Genomic DNA, 20,951 nt, shown 5'->3' on the forward strand with positions numbered 1-20,951 from the left:
ATTTATGTCCAAATGTCCGTCTAGCTCTCTTACAGAGTACTCGGGCTACGATGTTGGTTGACGTCACACCTTCAGTATGCACGTGGAAAATCGAGTATAAATGAGCTGTTCGAAAACATATGATGTTCGAATTTATATGACGGTACGATTTATAGCGGATAATAAACGAGTTACCAGTGATTATCAAATTTATTTCCAGAGTGAAAATGATTTCACGAGGGACATAAATTTGATAATAACTGGTATCGAGTTTGTTATTCTATTTATTATCCCAGCATTTATTATTTAAAAAAAAAATTAAGCCTTTAATTTGGATATATCCTACATCGGCTACACGTCAATGTATATAGAAACGACGTAAACTACTTTAGTGTTATGGGTATTGCTTTAACTTTGTATTTTATTCACGGTTCACAGACAATTTTCAAAACCCAAAGTTATATATGTAAAAAAAAACAAAAAAACCAAAAAAAAAAACCCATATATATAATATATATATATATATATATATATATATATATATATATATATATATATATATATATAATCAGTTGCATTAAACTACCATTTTATTACAAATTTAACACTGAAACCAGAAACCATTGGTGGCAAGGGATCTTTTATATGCACCATTCCACAGACACGATAGCACATACCATTGCATTTCGTATACCAGTCGTGGTGCACTTGTTGGAACGAGAAATAGTCCAGTGGCATCGATCGTAGACCGACCATACATTAGGCAAGCACTTGATCACTGAGCTATGTCCAGCCTCTGGCATTACTATGAAAGAAAGAAAGAAATGTTTTATTTAACGACGCACTCAACACATTTTATTTACGGTTATATGGCGTCAGACATATGCTTAAGGACCACACAGATTTTGAGAGGAAACCCGCTGTCGCCACTACATGGGCTACTCATCCGATTAGCAGCAAGGGATTTTTTATTTGCGCTTCCCACAGGCAGGATAGCACAAACCATGGCCTTTGTTGAACCAGTTATGGATCACTGGTCGGTGCAAGTGGTTTACACCTACCCATTGAGCCTTGCGGAGCACTCACTCAGGATTTGGAGTCGGTATCTGGATTAAAAATCACATGCCTCGACTGGGATCCGAACCCAGTACCTACCAGCCTGTAGACGGATGGCCTACCACGACGCCACCGAGGCCGGTACATTACTATGAATGCAAGTACATTGTCATGCACGCCCAAGTTACTATCATGTATGGTACTGAACATTATTTTTGTTTATTAAGAAAAACATTTCCAGCATATGTACGTGCATGGTTAATGTAATAAACCACTTATAAAACTGTACAACACTGATTTATTATACATTTTGTGTACCAGTACATCGTCATGAAAGTTATATTCTTACATGTACCTTTTGTTACTGTTTTCTTTAGGTTTGTTTGTTTGCTTCTTCTTCTTTTTTTGTGGGGAGGGGTTTTATTGACATACGTTTATATTTCGCTTTAAGTGATAAGTTACCCATCACTGGAATTTCTGTATCGCATGTACCAAAATACGATATGTCAGTTCTGAAAAAAACAATACCATATTGCTTCGGGAACTCTTCTGCTGAACATAACAACGAAGAAACGGATCTAGCATTGCAAAAAAATCCCATGAAGAGTTGTATAGTCCGTCCAATCCTACACAACTCTTTTGGGACTGTACAACTTTTCTTAGTTCCTATCCATAATAGGTTCGAATGTTTGAATTTTTTCCCGAGACTTGTTCAACTCAAAGATATAAAGAAATAACATTTAAATAAAAGAGGTTTTTTCTACCTACAATTATAAGAGGCACTGATTTTCCATTTCAGATTTTTCCCTTTTCCGTTTCAGAATTTTACAAATTCCATTTTTTCCGTTTCAGTATTAAACAAATTCCGCTTTTGTTCCATTCACATACACACATTCCTGATGTATGCCAGTGGCGGATCCAGAAAATCCATTTGGGGGGGGGGGGGGGGGGCAATGGAACTTTGGGGGAGGTTTGGAGGGGATCATAAAAAAGAAAATTAATATATAATAAAATTATATCTGTCGCAAAATTTACGGGGATGTCCGGGGCCCCTGCCCCACCCCCGCGATCCGCCTCTTTATGCAATGCTATTTACTATGTGCTACGGAGGGACTACTTACATGTAATAAGAATGAGTATTGTACAATACATTGTTATAAAGTTTTACATTACTGTCCAATGTCAATTATTTAATTAACAAAATGTCTTTCAAAACAAATTTTAATTAGAAGCAGCTTAACTTAAACAGTGAAGAGTAAAAGGAACAAGGAAATTTGGATTTCAACAGTTATTTTATTACAGTGCAAGTAAATGTAATTATCATTATTAATTAATTTCCTTCTACACAAATCATTCACATCCAATACTATTCTTAACAGAAAGGCACACACACATAAATTATATGGCACAAATGTTTTCTTTTGTATGAATGTTGCAGATATATGAATATGTTTAAAAACAAATATAATCTCATGGTAGTTTTCCAACTGCACTGGTGTACTTGATGGGAAACATATTGACGTTACGCACAATGTTCGTATCTCAGACGGTAACGTAAAAATATGTTTATAACGTTGTTAAAACCTGTACATTGTATATTAAACTATTCACTTTAATTGTACTGTATAGTTTATGTATTATAAATACTAGTATAATTATTCTCAATTTATTACACGTACACATATGCATTGCAAATACTTGTCTTAACGAACACAGTGACAGATATCAACACACTGCAATCGATATATGTTGGTGTTCATCTTCGCTTAAAGAAAACTGGCCATTTTCACATTTGATCTTGTTGCAAATGTACGTGACAGACTACGTGAAACAATTGGCTGTTTTCCACGTATTACTTTATACTTTAAGACTCCTACCTTTGCAAAATACAGTCCCTTCAGCACCACACTCCGCGTCAGTTTCAGTGCGTACTAAAGTTTATTTAGCGCTACATTTAGACGTAGTATTCTTCTGGTTCAGTTCCAGATAAAACAGGGATTATTGATCCGCGCTTGATATGATCTGTTTCGTTGTTCTCTTCACTTCCTTCAATTAATGTATGTGAGTCTCATTCTGAGCTTTCACTGTTTCCAATCGTCGTCTGGTTTTCACATTTGTAACTCAAAACTTTATGTCTCGGGGTACTTTCAACGTATCTGAATATACGACGTCTGAATTTATGTGATTGCTCAGGAAAACTGGTACAAGTCATATGCACACTGAATATTAGCTTTCCTACGAGTTACCGCGGCATCTGCCGGATTCATTATTAGCCCTTCGCCGCATCTGGGGTCCTTTGGCATGACTGCTTTCAAAGACATTTCTGTAAATAGTTGTGTACCTAAAATCGTTGACAGAATCAGTCAGATCGCCCAGGCAATATCGGGTTTTATACTGGCAGGACTGACATCTGTCACAAAATTCGTGCATTACAGTACATTCGTAGCTTATAGACTCTAGATATTCTGTCATCTTGGTCTGAGTTGAGGATAGTTCAAAATGAATTCCTTGACCTTAAAACCCAGTCATAGGCGATAGTTTTCTCATAGATGACTGCAAACGTGTATCAGATATATTGTCAGTTCTGTGTTTTGGCAGCCATCGTGGGAGCCATTTTGTATATTTCAAACTGCTAAAATGTGCCAAGTTTGTACTCACCGGATCCTCAATCAATACCTTCGACAGATACAAAAACTACAAAGAACAATGGTTGGTATTGAACTGCAAGGTTCAGTACCCTCGGCTGACTAACTTTTTTCTTTGGGCGACCATTTTCGTGGCCATCTTGGATTCAAATGATGGTTCTATGTCATGGTTAGCAAGATGTTATTATAAATGAAATACATTACTACTAAACTCCAATCATGTTTTTGGCTTAAGTGAGAAATAGCAATTTTATATTTGTTGACAACCAATGCGCTATAGTTTAAATTTGACCTTGACCTTGAAATGACCTTAACTTTTAACAGTGGGCAGCCCCATCTCAGACATTCTTTATGATCTTAAAGTGCAATTGTGCCCAGGTTAGTGCTTTAAACGTGTTTTTATTGACATCGTCTAAATTTGACTTTTGACCTTGACCGTGACCTCTAAAATCGCGTGGCCCCTTCTCAAAACAATCATATGGTCCCAAGGTACAACTATGCTAAATTTGGTGTTTTGGGCCAACGTGTCACAATATCGCCCAAATTTGGACTTAAGCCACCACCACACTATAATTATATTCATTTTGTGACATTCCCAGGACATGGGTAATTTGCTATATTATTTTAAAATCCATTTATATATGAGCATGTTATACTTTTTTTCTGAATTTTAAGAAAAATATGTAGAATAAAGAGATAGATATGACAAACCAAACATTAAATATTTGACCTTAAGTTATGCATTTCTACGGCAAAATTTTCGATTTTGTGACATTTCATTGACACAAGCAGTATTTAACGGCGTTCGATTCGTTTTGTTTTCGGAGGATCGCTTTGTTAGGTATGTTAGCACAGCAGTATTATTAAATAAATGTTAATTTAATAATTAAATAAAGATAATTTTTATTCAAATTTATTTTAAAATATCTATGGTCAAGTACATTTTCTGGGAAAGTTCCATAGGAAGAAATATATCATGGCGTTACGTGTTTTCGATAGGATAAGCGAAAGATAGTAAACCAAAAACCGAAAAATATTGTCAAAAATTAGGAAAGATTTATATAATAAATAGACCCATTCCATGGTGTATTTTCGACTTTTATGATTTTTATGTCAACTCGTGATGTGTGAAAAGCATATTTTCACACATCACTCGATGACAAAACTTGCACAAACTAGAAATGTTCACTGTGAGTAACAGTCTCAGACAGAAGGAAACCGCTTCTCCACATCTCCATTGAAGTACATCATGGAGAGATACGTTGTGTTCTCCTGTGTCCGTTTTTCGCGGCGATCGTTGAGAATGTGCTTGTACTGGATGAACGATCGCTCAACATCAACACTGACATCAACAGGCATCCAGATTGCATTACTACCTAGACCTGCACAATTAGGAAACCGGGTAGCGTTGACTTCCCAGAATGAGGGTACTGTAAAAGATGTTGGCATTTCTTCAGCTTTGAACTGGACATATATCAAGAACTTCTCAAACACTGAAGCAGAGGGATTGGTCAGTTCTGGAATGGCAACTTATTGAAACTGGCAGAAACCTTCTTCCGCTCTTGGGGATTCAAATCCTATCAAGGATGTATCAGTGTTTGGACCAAAGTTGGTTTTACTGGATCCTGCTTTCAAATACAAGCGGAAGTCTTCAATAACATTGTACACCTGTGTTGCTAGTCAATCTAATTAAAATTAGCTCCACTATTACATGTGGATCTAAAGACAGCCAGTTGGAGCTCATGTCCACCAATCAAAACGTTACTTGCAGAATCCTGCCAGTAATTTAAAAATAATTTGAAAACATTCCGAATTATCCTGAGGGTATACATGTTTCGTGTGAATTACGAATGCCTTAAAACATGTTTTATTTTATAAAATAAATAATTTGTAATGTAAAACTGAAGACTGATTTAGTTTTTTTAAATTTTATAAATAAATAAATAATTTTTAATGTAAAATTGAAGACTGATAACCCACCCGGTACGTATTGGTATGGTTCGCTGTACTGCGGCCACTAAAATAGACTCGCCCGATATTTTTAGAATTTGTATGCTCCCAAATAACGTTATAAAAGGCGAAGTGTGATTGGTCAATATTTAAATTATTATTTACAGACGAAATGTTACCTGGACATTGGGGACTACGCAGTGTTGTTAGTTTTAAATCACTGGCAGGATTCTGCAAGTAAGGTTTTGATTGGTGGACATGAGCTCCAACTGGCTGTCTTTAGATCCACATGTAATAGTGGAGCTAATTTTAATTAGATTGGTTGCTAGTGTACTCGATGTTGCTTCCAAACATGTTAATGATGAAATGAGTCGGTCACAATTTTCTTCTACAAAGTTAAAGTTCAGTCGTAGATTTGAATACTTTTTGTCTAGATGAATGTTTGTGGTCAACTCAAGGATTCTGTCCACCGCCATTGCTTCACTTTTTTCTTGTTTAAAAATCCTTCATAGAGAATGAATGAATGAATGAAAGATTAACGACACCCCAGGACCAAAAAACATATCGGGTATTGTGTGTCAGAAAAAAGTAAGTATATGAAAATATTATTTATACAATTATGTAAAACCACAGTGTAAAGAGTGGTGGAAAAAGTACAATACAATACAAATATCAAGCTAGCTATATTTTAAAACTTTGTATAGAAATCAAAGTGTTTTTTAAAAAACTTTAAACTCAATATTCTGGGTGGAATTTAAACGATTCCAAAACATTTCTGTTGCCAAATATATAATTTCTCGTTGGCTTGAGATGATCACACTCCACCAAAATGTGGCGCACTGTCATTGTACACTGACAATGTTCCCACTGAGGAGGAGGGTCCTTCTTTAAAATAAACGAATGCGTCAAATATGTATGGTCGATGCGGGTACGGCACAAGACTACTCGTAGGAGGACTGCCACTCTCCCAGGACTGGCTTCACAGAATTACAACTGATAGATGAAGGACAGTTTGATACACTACTTAACAAAATTCAACCACTCATCCAGAAGAAGAGTACCGTAATGCGTGAAAGCATACCACCCGGAGAAAGATTGGCTTTGATATTGCGCTTCTTTGCAACAGATATGCACTAGTATCCACACCCACACTATGAAACAGTCTTGTTGAAACCTATATATATGAATAAACATAATTATTTATCTACGTAAATAATTTAACTGCACATGTGAGGAGGGTACAGGGGCCGGTCGAGAGTCCCCACAATTATCTTTCGTTAATTTTAAAATACTGTACTCACAAGCACAATATTTGTTTATTCTGTTTGTTCTCTTGTAGTTGTAACCCCCCCCCCCCCCCCCCCCCCCCTGCAAACAATGCTGACACATGGTCCACACCTACCATTTATATTTTTCGGCCCACCTTTCAGAATGCCTTCATAATTCCTAAATCTGCACGTAACACACACACACACACACACACACAGAGAGAGAGAGAGAGAGAGAGAGAGAGAGAGAGAGAGAGAGAGAGAGAGAGAGAGAGAGAGAGAGAGCGAGAGAGAGAGAGAGAGAGAGAGAGAGCATATTACGTGTACATGACCCCCTCCCACCTAATGTTTTACGTTTTAAATGTTAGATGTTGACAATTATTTTCGACCCATCTTTTCAATTCCTGGATCCACCCCTGTATGAGTTATATGTAATTACTATGGTTGCGTAGAGGCTAGGCCATTGGCCTAAGACTATTAGGTACTGGGTTCATATCCCGGTAAAGGCTCCAAGGAAAGTTTAATATTCTAACAGCTGAGATAGCTGAAGTGCAAGCAAAGGAACCCGTTTTTGAACATTAAGTTGATATAAGCACAGAAATAAATGGAAACCAAAAATATATTTTTAAAAGCAGGTTTCCATCGTGGATTATTATATAAATCATGAAATCTAAAACAGATTAGACAAATATTTCCATCGAAAATTATTCAGAAAATGGCACACTTGGTAAGTAACATGACTTTGCTTTAAAATTATATATACCACCCCACCCCACCCCAAAATTAATGCGTAGGTGAAAAAATATTTTTAAAAAGAAAACCTACCTACCCTAAATAATTTTTTGGCACGTTCACAGAAACACACACTTCTTTTTAGTCCTAATTAATAATAATAATAATAATAATATAAAGTAACACATGATTGAAACAGCATAGCATGCACTTTTAATTATTTTAATTAGCATCCTCCTTCTCCATTGTTGGCGTCAATGGCTGAGCATGTGATGCTAGTGTGTATGCAAATTCACAAATTTCAACCGCATTGGACACACTACAAATAGCACTACGGAAAAGATTGCTCAACAGACAGGTTAACATGCCATTTGTCATAGTTGCAGATGAACCATTGTAAAATATTTCCGACTTATAAAATAGTTCTACGATTAAACTTACATGTTAAATATATTTTCTTGTTTAGAATATCAGTATATGTATATTCAGCGTGTTTCTGGTTGTCTCAATATTTGTAAGAAGCCCAAACTGGATTTTGTCTTCAAATAATTTCGCACGTACGAAACACATATTTTAGGAAATTAAATTAAATTTAACCTAGTACAAATATTAGAACGACCAAAACCGCGTTTAATATACAGCCACTAATATTGTATGCAGAAAAATATATTTGATATGCAATTACAGTCGTCACAAAGTCTCTGTTAGTCGATAACATCTTAAAAATTGCAGTAAACTCGAGAATGTCCCTTTAAGACGACCAGAAACACATTAAATGTACAGACACTGATATTCTAAACAAGAAAATATATTTAAGATGTAAGTTTAATCGTAGAAATATTTTATTAGTCGGAAACATCTTACAATGCAACACACTCAGGAATGTCCCTTTAAAAAAAAAAATACATAATGAAGCCGTTTCCTTCGAGAAATTTGATGTACGATGAGCGTATATTCAATTATCGCCCGAAGAGTTGCAAGGCGTGTATCAGAAAATGTTTTTGGCATTTTAGTCAAAGACTTTGGAGTTTTGTCAAAAACCATGCAGTTGTTAACAGAAAAATGCATAACGTTAACCAAAGCTTGTTTGGCTTTACATAACTTCTTGTGCAAAAAACCCCCAAAACAATATAAAATGCTGCAGTCAGCACGACAATGTACCTTGCAAGCAATGGGCTCGACATATGGAAAAGTAAGGCGGTAACAGGAGTACAGTTACAGCGAGAGACATAAAGGAAGAATTTTGTGATTATTTTAACACAAATAATGGGCGAGTGGAATGGCAGTGGAATGCTCTTGTGTAGTTCGATACATAACTTCAAAGGGACATTCCTGAGTTTGCTGCATGGTAAGATTGTTCCTACTAATAAAATATTTCTACGATTAAAATTACATATTAAAGGGACATTCCCGAGTTTGCTGCAACTTTTAAAAAGACCAAACTGGATTTTGTCTTCAAATAATTTCGTACGTACGAAACAAATTTATTTTAGAAAATATAATGAAATTTAACCTAGTACACATATTAGAACGACAAGAAACACGTTCAGTATACAGCAACTAATATTTTATGCAGAACAATATATTTGATATGTAATTACAATCGTTAAAAAGTCTTGTTAGTCGACAACATCCTAAAAAATTGCTGCAAACTCAGGAATGTCCCTTTAAGTGATATGGTTGAAATCAAATGGCCTCATTAGTGTAAATGGTTTGCGGCTGTTTCTATTTATTTATTTATTTATTTATTAAATCTTCTAATAATAAACATGTGGAAGTTTCAAATTGCTTTTTAAAGTTGTAGTTTTATTATTTGTAATAAATCCATTGATCTTATAAGATTACTTGATCCACTCTTCAAATTAACAAAAGGCTTTAGAAATACATTTAGTGCCTCGAAAAACTGCCAGCTGCTCTTTTTCAGCAAGTCGGTGTCTTGACCAGAAGTCATCGTCTTCTGAACTGCCTAAGTCCTCTATTGTACTGGGTTCTCAATGTTCCGATTTTAAGCCACACATCATCGCCTGTAATTGTAAATGAAATTAAATGAAAAACTGATCCCAAATCTCTCTCTCTCTCTCTGTCTCTCACTCACTCTCTAACACTCTATATCAAAGGCCGTGGTATGTACTACCCTGTGTGGGATGGTGCATATAAACGATCCCTTGCTGCTAATCGAAAAGGAAATGTTTTATTTAACCACGCACTCAACACATTTTATTTACGGTTATAAGGCGTCGGACATACGTTAAAGGGGCATTCCTGAGTTTGCTGCATTGTAAGATGTTTCCGACTAATAAAATATTTCTACGATTAAACTTACAAATTAAATATATTTTTTGGGTTTAGAATACCAGTGTCTGTACATTCAATGTATTTCTTCTCGTCTTAATATTTGTAAGAAGCCTAAACTGGATTTTGTCTTCATATAATTTCGTACGTACGAAAAAAAAAAAAAAAAAAAAAAAAAATGAAATTTAACATAGTACAACATTAGAACGATTGGAAACATGTTTAATATACAGCCACTGACATTTTATACAGAAAAATATATTAGATATGTAATTACAATCGTTAAAAGTCTTTGTTGGTCGATAACATTTTAAAAGTGCAGCAGTCACTTCATGGGCTACTCTTTTCGATTAGCAGCAAGGGATCTTTTATATGCACCATCCCACAGACAGGATAACATATACCACGGCCTTTGATATACCAGGCTGGCTGGAGCGAGAAATATCCCAATGGGCCCAACGACGGGGATCGATCCCAGACCGACCGCGCATCAAGCGAACGTATTACCACTGGGCTACGTCCCGCCCCCTAATCGAAAAGAGTAGCCCATGAAGTGGCGACAGCGGGTTTCCTTTCTCAATATATGTGTGGTCCTTAACCCTATGTCCGACGCCATATAACCGTAAATAAAATGTGTTGAATGCATCGTTAATAAAACATTTCCTTCCTGTATCTCTCTCCCTCCTCCCCCTCTCTGTTATATAATACTTGTGTTCCAGATGGTTATAAATGTTCTGCGTGATAAAAAAATTCAATTTATGAACTATTCGCTCCCTTTTCCCACCTCTCTCTCTCTCTCTCTCTCTCTCTCTCTCTCTCTCTCTCTCTCTCTAAAATTCAATTTATAGACTATTCGCTCCCTTTTCCCACCTCTCCTCTCTCTCTCTCTCTCTCTCTCTGTGTGTGTGTGTGTGTGTGTGTTATATACTTGTGTTCGACAGTCTATAAATGTCCTGCGCCGATAAAGAACACAAATTTATAGACTAGAGATATAACCACTTCTTGCAATCAAGCTGCGATCAAATTACCACTGGTGCTTTGAGCGAAGCAGTCTCGACTGCTCCTAACACCGAGATGCTGATAGAAAACCAGTGCGGATCAAATCTATGAAGGGAGGCTATTTCTGTACACGCACCATTTCCATTGATCATCGGAACTCGCAGTCAATAGTGCCGGGGTCCCGCGTGCCATAGCCGAAATATCCAAACGCTGCTACCGTCATAAGGAAAAACAATCTGCGAGTATGATTGGTTAAATCTGATATAAATCTCCGGGACGCTGGCTGGTTTTATTCGCCTCTGAACTGCAGCAGATTAAGACGAAGGAAGGGTGTGCCTCGGGAGTCTTTTGGTCCAGGCGTCTGCTTCCTTACACACTCGCACACTCACTCGGTTATCGTTTCGTTCGAATGTTCAGAGGAATGAAGGTTATTGTGTTTTTCGTTTTCGTCGGAATTGTAGGTAAGTGTTGAAGGAATTAGTAACATTTAACATTGACACGTGTGCGATTTCCTTGCGCAGAACTTACCGACTGACTGTCTCTCTTTATTTTCTCTAGGGTGTCCTTAAACTTTCATTCATTCTTTCTTTTTTCATCGCCATCGCATATATCCAGTTTTACCGGCCTCGGTGGCGTCGTGGCAGGCCATCGGTCTACAGGTTGGTAGGTACTGGGTTCGGATCCCAGTCGAGGCATGGGATTTTTAATCGAGATACCGACTCCAAACCCTGAGTGAGTGCTCCGCAAGGCTCAATGGGTAGGTGTAAACCACTTGCACCGACCAGAGATCCATAACTGGTTCAACAAAGGCCATGGTTTGTGCTATCCTGCCTGTGGGAAGCGCAAATAAAAGATCCCTTGCTGCCTGTCGTAAAAAGAGTAGCCTATGTGGCGACAGCGGGTTTCCTCTAAAAACAGTGTCAGAATGACCATATGTTTGACGTCCAATAGCCGATGATAAGATAAAAAATCAATGTGCTCTAGCGGCGTCGTTAAATAAAACAAACTTTACTTTATATCCAGTTTTATAATTGTTTGGGTATCCTAATAATGTTAGTCTGTCACAGGCGTCGGAAGATACCTACAATAGAGAAGCGAAGTTATAATATATATATATATATATATATATATATATATATATATATATATATATATATATATATATATATATTATAATGTCCCCACCACCCGCCGCTTTTGCTAATCACATGATGGGATGGGAAGATAACCCACTAGATAATATAGTGTGTGAATCAGAGCCGGTCAAAACGAAGTGCAGTGGGACGGGGTGTAACTCGATGGTAGAACACTCGCTGGAAGCACGATGTGTCTATGATCGATAGCCCTCAATTAATGTTTATTTCTTCGCCCCAGCCAGTGAACCATGACCGATAATACATCAAAGGCCGTGGTGGGCATGTCCCGTCTGTTGTAATGGTCACGTAACGGTTAAGTAATATTCCTTATTAAACTGCGTATTCTTAATAAACGCAGGACATGTATAAACATCTCCAACAGAAGTACAGTGTATATAACAGGGACAGAATGAGAGTGATTACATTGTGTAGTTCGTAATGAGTGTCAATGATAATTAATACCAAAAACAAATTCACTTGCAGCCTTTTCTTTAACAATAGCTTTCTTCTGACTGCGGGTTTCCGTTCTTTCTCAACCATGTGTCCAAATAATCATGCTAGATACTAAATAGCATTAGTTTAAAATGTAATGTACTTCCTTTGTTCCAGCCAGTACAACACTACTCGTATACCAAAGGCCGTGGTATGTGCTGTCCTGTCTGTTGGATGGTGCATATAAAAGAGCCCTTGCTACTAAGACTATATGATTAATATGCTCCAGCGGTGTCGGTAAACGTATCAAACTTTAAACTGTCCTTTCCTTTGCAAGGCTGCAAGGAAGTAAGTCAATAAATGGCTGACAGAAAAAACATACGTTGACATGTCTGAACAGAATATGTGTCTATGATCAAATTAGTAAGCTGTGTCTAGTTTTACATGTAATCAATGTCTTTGCCAATACGACGTCACAAGCAACCTAGGCGTGCAGTGCAGCGGCCTGCTTATTTAATACAATTGATTTTCAGCGTCAGATAGTTGAGGGTTGTAACATTTTATTTTACTCAGAACGCGTGACCAGTGTAGTGTGACTGCTGTGCTTGATACAGGCAATAAAACGTAGCCAGGATTTTAGATTGGGGGAGGAGGACCCACACTATGTATGTAGGAGGGGCAACCCACAATTGGGGGAGGGGGACCCACACTATGTATGTAGGAGGGGCAACCCACTATTGGGGGAGGGGGGACCAACACTATGCATGTAGGAGGGGCAAGCCACTATTGTGGGAGGGGGACCCACACTATGTATGTATGATTTTATAAAATTTAATAGTGTAAATAAAAGGTTTGATTTTTGGGGGTACCCCCTCCCCCTCGCTACGCCACTGGCTTGTTCAAGGTTTCATTTTCACTTAGCTTGATTTGAGGTCTATAGTAAGCATGTTATGTCAGTACAGCTGTCAGGCGCTGCTCTAGGGGGTTGGAGTTTTATCCCCTCTCCCAAACTTCAGTGTCCAGTGTTTAATGTATGAATATAATGTATTTGTTATTTTTGGGAGGGTGGGGGCCATGGAGGAATACAATACAAGTTAGTGCACTCTGGAATACTGGTATTGTAAGTTGTTTTTTTACGATACGCCGGAATACTGGCATTGTAAGTTGTTTTTTTACGATACGCCCTCTCATGTACAGCAAGGTCTACCCTAGTTTGTTTCATTACTTGAAGACTCATTGTGAAATGAATTTACTGCTTTTTAGCGAGAAATTTTTTATATATCAGTCGGCTGGATGTTGGTGGATTAATGATTCCCCTGTATATAACTAAAATTGCAAGTTAGTGCGCTTTGGAATATTGTACGTGCAATGCCTCACATAATATAAATGTCCAGTATGCCGTTATATTTCTTTCCATTATCTAAACGACGATTGAGCCGAATTTAGAAAGGTTGTTTTTCTTTAAACACCTGCGATTAACAAAAACACAAAACAAAACCAGGGTTCGTAAATTCGGCTCACGAGTCCTTAGACGTCTAATGATGCCAGCAAATGGACCGGGGGGGGGGGGGGGGGTAGTTTAAATTAGCCCTTTAACTGGTAATGGGGAGGGTATTGTATAATAATTCAGAGTATGGAAGGCCAGTAGGCCTACCAGTCTACACCAGCACTTCTGTCGCATGGATTTTAACAAGGTCATGCTACATGCAATCGTCATTCATATATTGGGTTTCGAAAACCATCCAAATGATCCGATTTCAGCACTAAGCCCGCAAGTGGTGTAACAACAGCGACGATCGATATTCTTATTTTCAGTGGCAACTCAACGGGTGCAGTAATTGGCCGACAATTCATCTCGATAAAGATGGTTACTGGCGTTTACATGAGGTCCGTATTGATCCGACAATTTCGTCTCTAGTCAGGCTATCTCCAATCGTTTACCATTCTTCAAATCCCCCAGTAATACCACCTGCAAATAGGATTAGTCCGTTTCGTTCCTTCGCCCGCGTAGCTCCGTCATTAACAAAGTAAATTAATTTAAATAGACCACTTACAAAATGATTTGCGGGTTATGTCAATGTCCACAATAATAGAAACTGTCGCGAATGCACGACGTTGGGTGGAAGCGGAAAAGGGAAAAGATCAGCAATATATGTTTAAGGAAACCCTAGTATATTTTAAACAACAGCAGTTTTGGTCATGGGCGTCATTTGCAAGGAAAAAGTGTGGGGGGGGGGGGGGGGGGACAGTTGGGTTCTAACAATATTTCGTGCGACTAATCGCGAACGTCCTAGGCGTGCCCCCCCCCCCCCCCCCACCGAAAATGAAGGTCATTGTGGCTGTCTGAGAATATTATTTAGAGTAGTGCACCACCATGTACACTGAATATTTTTCTGAAATATATACTGCAATTTACATTCACATAGTTTCCAAACTTTCCATCGAGTCATTGTAAAATTGGGGGGGGGGGGGGGGGGGAGAGACATCAGATGTTGTCCCCCCCACTGCTAAAAGTGTGGGGGGGGGCATGTCCCCCACCAAATGACGCCCATGGTTTTGGTGTCTAGCATGTGGTTATTGCGACCATTGTTGGTCTAGAAACAAATAAAGCACCCCCGTTGTTGCCGACACAGGCTATTGTAAAAGCTTCTAGGGATCTTTTATATGAATGTTCCTGTACACAAAGCAGTACATGCCACGGTTTTCGATGTATTATTTGAGGACACTGAAAGATACGCGAAGAAACCAGAGTTCATCGATGGTAATAGTCATGGACTGTTTGTTTTGTTTAACGACACCACTACAGCACATTGATGTATTAATCATCGCTTATTGGATGTCAAACATTTGGTAATTTTGACATATAGTCTTAGAGAAGAAACCCACTACATTTGTTTCCATTATTAACAAGGGATTGTTTTATATGTACCATCCCACACAGGATAATGCATACCACTACCTTTGATATACCAGTCGTGATGCACTGGCTGGAATAAGAAATAGCCCAATGGGCCCACCGGCGGGGATTGATCCCAGACTGGCCGCGCATCAGGCGTGCGCTGTACCATTGGGCTATGTCCCGCCCCTAGAGTCTTTGGAAAGATGCCAGCAACTGGAGAGGAGTGGTCTATATATTAATGTCTACTGGGATGTAGGGTGGGTGGGGGTGGAGACGTGCATCGTCTTCAGATCTATCCAAACCCGCTTCTTACGCCTTTGTCTCTTCGCATCTCAGGCGGGCACCCCGCCACTCGGCTAACATATGCTCCTGTGGAATAAACACTGAACCTGGCCCCGTGCTTATAAACCTTAAAGTCCAGACTTTAACGTCATGGCAACGCCATTCAAATAGCATTACGCTAAAGTCTGGACCTTATTAAAGTCTAGACTTTAAGTTTTATAAACACGGGCCCTGGGCCGTGCTTATAAAACTTTTAAACTCCAGACTCAATGTCAAATGATGTCACACGCATGCAGTTTGTATGGCGTTGCCATGACGTTACTGTCTCAGACTTTATTAGAGTCTCGAGTCCAAACTCTAAACGTTTTATAAGAACCAGGCCAGGACAATAATCAAACCAGTACTGTCCCAAAGGTGACAGCTTGCGCAATGTTTGTTTGATATGTCTGTTGTTTCAACTGAATTATGAAAACATGGCATACTAATATTGGTCGTCTGCTTTTTCTGCAAAAGACATCAAACGCGAACTAATACGTTCTATTTATATTCATTAGTCCGTTTCCATCAAGCGAGCGCGAATGGCTGGGAATTTCACAATCGTTCCCTCCTGTATAGCCAAGTACTAAAACAAAATATATAGTCTACATTCTTGGTACTTAAAACATGAACTAATAACGTCTAATAAATGAGACAGTCTACGTTCTTGCTATTAAAAATATGAACTGACAACTCCAAATAAATAACACAGTCTACGTTCTTGGTATTAAAAATATGAACTAATAGCGTCAAATAAATAACACAGTCTACGTTCTTGGTATTAAAACTATGAACTAACAACGCCAAATAAATGACATAGTCTACGTTCTTGGTATTAAAATATGAAATAATAACACCAAATAAATGACAATAATTTAATTTTTCTTTGCGTCTATACACTTTACGGCAATCTGATTGGTCCAGTGGTGCTTACTTTTTTCGTCCATATCTCGATGAACTGAAAACATTTTAAGTCAGGCCTACCCCCCCCCCCCCCCCCCCCACCCCCCACTGACTCGCACTACTTTTGTGCAACAAGCCGGATTATTCAGGCAACCATATTTAGATATTTTGAAGAAAACACACGTGAAAACTACAAAAGCAATACAAAATGTATACGATAAATTAATGGAAACTGCTATAGCAGAGTAGACATGCAGATCTATACGCATTGATTTAAAAAAAAAACAAAAAAAACCAACCTCTTCCTAATAATGACATGAGACTCGGTCGGTGGCCAAAGAAATCATGTAAGAAACTTCACGCCTGTAACTTACTTGTAAGCGATGTTCTACAGCTGTTGGCGAAAATTAAACGGTTCCACCGATAGCATAAATGTTAGATACGTTCCCTTCATTCACTTATATAAACTACATGATCCGTAAAAATGCACAGCAGTTAGAGGAAATGACGTGACTTATCAAAATTACGTCATTTACAAAATATCATTAGGCCCTGTGCTTATAAACCTTAAAGTCTAGAATTTAATAAAGTCCAAACTTTAACGTCATGGCAACGCCATTCAAATAGCATTACGTTAAAGTCTGGACTTTATTAAAGTCTAGACTTTAAGTTTTATAAGCACGGGCACTGATTCAAATAGTTGAATTTTCTTTGCGTCTATGCACTTTACGGCAATCTGATTGGTCCAGAGGTGCTTAAATTTGTTCGTTCATATCTCGATGAACTGAAACAATTTCATACAGTGTGTAAAACGGTTTTGGTATTTATCATCGCATGAACGTCAAAACTATAACGTTCAATTCTTAAATAATAGTGAATGAACGTTGTCATTCTTACGCGACATAAGTATCAATGAAGTTTACACTAGCAATACTACAGGCGTATTTAAAGCTAAACAAAATAAATTCAGTTATGTATTGTTAAAGTATGCATATAAATGTAATTATAAGATTTGACCGCAATTATTTTTTGGTCCATGCAAGTATGAACCGAAAAAAACGATGTCCACACTTTTGTATGACACGCTACGCGGAGTGGTATGTACTATCCTGTCTGTGGGATGGTGCATATAAAAGACACCTTGCTGCTAATCAAAAAGAGTAGCCCATGAAGTGGCGACAGCGGGTTTGTTCTCTCAATAGCTGTGTGGTCTTTAACCATACGTCTAACCCTAGATAACCGTAAATAAAATGTGTCGAGTGTGTCGTTAAATAAAACATTTCCTTCAATACAGATTTTCTCAGTTTTTGGAGCAAAAAGCCATGCAAATTCGCTGTTAGTTTTAATTTAAGTTTTATTTTGTTTAACGACATCACTAGAGCACATTGATTAATTAATCATCGGCTGTTGGATGTCGAACATTTGGTAATTTTGACATATAATCTTAGAGAGGAAACCTGCTACAATTTTCATTACTAGTAATGGCTCTTTCATATGCACCATCCCGCAGCCTTTGATATACCAGTCGTGGTGCACTGACTGGAACGAGAAATAACCCAATGGGCCCACCGACTGGGATCGATCCTAGACCGACCGCGCATCAAGTGAGCGCTATACAACTGAGCTACATGTACTCCCCGTCCCCGATACATTTTAACGACATTAGTTACATACTAAATACATTTTAACGACATTAGTTACATACTGAATACATTTTAACGACATTAGTTACATACTGAATACATTTTAACGACATTAGTTACATACTAAATAATTTTTTTAGGCAAAGCATATTAGTGGCTGTGTATTAAATGTGTTTCCGATAGTCCTAGTGTTTGAACTAGGACTGGGTCAAACTTCGTTTTATTTTATAATAGGCCTACATATTTGTTCGTACGTATGGAATTATTGTCTTACCAAATCCAATTTTGGGTATTTAAAAAGTTTATTAGGACAACCACAAGCTCATTGAATATACAGACACTGATATTCTAAACAAAAAATATATTTAATATAAAATGCTGGTCGTTACAAAATTGAATTTGTCGAAAATCTCTTCAGGGTTCGAAATACAACCGTCCAGACCAGTTTTTTGTTGGTCGACATATTTGTTTTACCTGTCGGACCGGCAATATTTTATGTTTATATTCATGTTTGGTCCCGCTGATTTTCATTCGGGCCGGAAGACTTGCTTGGCAGATCAAAAATGCGGCATAAAATTTGAGCAAATTTCGACCCCTGATCTAACAATACAGCAGACTCGTGACAGTACCTTTAATACACTAGCATTACACCTCATCTATTTTTTTAATATGTCTATGTCTATCTAAAACGTTTTACGGCTTTTAGCTTACCCTCAGCTCTTTTCACTTTAATCCTATATTCCGTTTCATCTTTGAAATTAGAGATAATCGTTTTAAAATTTTATGGAATGCGTCTAATAATAAATATGAATTATTATTTTTGAAAATCTCGTTTGGGGGAATACAATGTGATGTAAAACGATTGTCAAAGAACGCGGGCAATCACCCGACTTAATGTTTAGCGTGTGTAGCTCACTTAATGTCAGCCATCCACCATTACGCATATAAAAGCCACACTGGTCTGTTTATGGAGCACGTTATTAATTAATCATCGACTATTATATGTCAAACATTTGGTATATCTGATACGTATACTTCAGAGGAACCATCTACATGTTTCCATCAGCACCAAGGGACCTTCATACGCACTTTCCCATGACCGAGATTCGAATACATAGCTTAAAGGGACATTCCTGAGTTTGCTGCAATTTTTGAGATGTTATCGACTAACAGAGACTTTTTACCGATTGTAATTACATATCAAATATATTTTCTGCATAAAATATTAGCAGCTGTATATTAAACATGTTTCTGATCGTTCTAATATTTTTATTAGGTTAAAATTGCTTTTATTTCCTAAAATGAAATTATTTGAAGAGGAAATCCAGTTTGGTCTTCTTACAAATATTAAGATGACGAGAAACACATTGAATATACAGACACTGATATTCTAAACAAGAAAATATATTTAATATGTAAATTTCTTACAATGCAGCAAACTCAGGAATGTCCCTTTAATTTCTGGCATGGTGTTCCGTTCCTTTCTAGATGGATGAGATTTAGCTTTGTCGGTTCAGTGCTCGCTTGGGGTGTTTTTGTCGCAGGATCAAACCACCGCGGTGGATCCATTCAACTGTTTAGTGTTTTTCTTGTTCCAACCAATGCACTACAACTGGTCAAAGACCGTGGTATGTGGTTTCCTTTTCCTGTCTGTGAGAAAGTGCATATAAAACATCCCTTGCTGCTTTCTTCTGATGGCTACGTGTCAGAATTACGAAATGTGTGACATCCATTATCCGATGAGTAATAAATCAATGTGCTCTAGTCGTGTCGTTAAACAAAAGAAACTTTATAACTTTTCATTGTTTGCACGAATGCGCATATACACACGCCTACGGCTCAGGCAAAAATTGCAATGAATGTGTTCACATGTCCAAATACAGGCACAATTGAATTTTATTACCCATACGGTTACAAATATCTTTGTACATATCAGTGTTGACGTTATCTGTTGGCGCCCTGCAACCTTACAAGAACATCAACTAAACGAGTTCAGCCATATAAATTAAGATCGATTGTGGGTAATAAATAGGGATATTAAACTCGCTACCATTGCATATTATGTTTATGCCCGACGTGAAATAATTTTCATTGTCAGTCGCTAAAGCTTGTGGCAACTGAACATTATTTCACTCGGGACATAAACATGATATGAAATGGAAGCTCGTTTAATATCCTATAATAATTAATTGTTTAACGACACCCCTGCACGATATACATCGGCTATTGTGTGTTAAATGTAAATATATAAATAAATCTATGATAAATGTCAAATTAACACACAGTGTAAAGAGTGTGCAATTTTTTTTTTACAAATATCGTAATTAGGTAAAATTATAATTTAGAATAAAATCCTTGGAGAATGAATTGAATGTTTAACGACACCCAGTGCAAAAATCTCGGAGAAATTTCAGGATGGATTGGAAAACGATTCCATCACATTTCTCATACCAAATATATGTTTTCTTGTTTGCTCAAGATTGATTGCACTCCACCAAATAATGGTAAACCGTCAGAATACACTGACAGATCTAACGATGAGGTGGAGGATCCTTCTTTAGAATAATTGAATGTGTCAAATGTGTATAACCGATGCGAGCACAACACAAGACAACGTCATCCTTCGTGCACCGCCTATGGGACGACTGCCACTCTCCCAGGACTGGCTTCGCAGAAATGAAATTGGTTCCATTTCAATT

The 20,951-nt window shown here is 37.6% G+C and overlaps 1 protein-coding gene across 1 annotated transcript in view; it reads left to right on the forward strand.

Moving 5' to 3' along the window:
• The first annotated feature begins 11,086 nt into the window (after window positions 1-11,086).
• The window catches only part of LOC121374056, a 32,912-nt gene continuing 23,047 nt past the window's right edge, over window positions 11,087-20,951 (forward strand). Inside the window, exon 1 of the mRNA XM_041500954.1 lies at window positions 11,087-11,382. Coding sequence (XP_041356888.1) covers window positions 11,331-11,382 — 52 coding nt within the window. The 5' untranslated portion in view covers window positions 11,087-11,330. The remainder of the gene's footprint in view (window positions 11,383-20,951) is intronic.

Source organism: Gigantopelta aegis, chromosome 1 (genome assembly GCF_016097555.1).
Source record: "Gigantopelta aegis isolate Gae_Host chromosome 1, Gae_host_genome, whole genome shotgun sequence".
Classification (NCBI taxonomy): domain Eukaryota; kingdom Metazoa; phylum Mollusca; class Gastropoda; order Neomphalida; family Peltospiridae; genus Gigantopelta; species Gigantopelta aegis.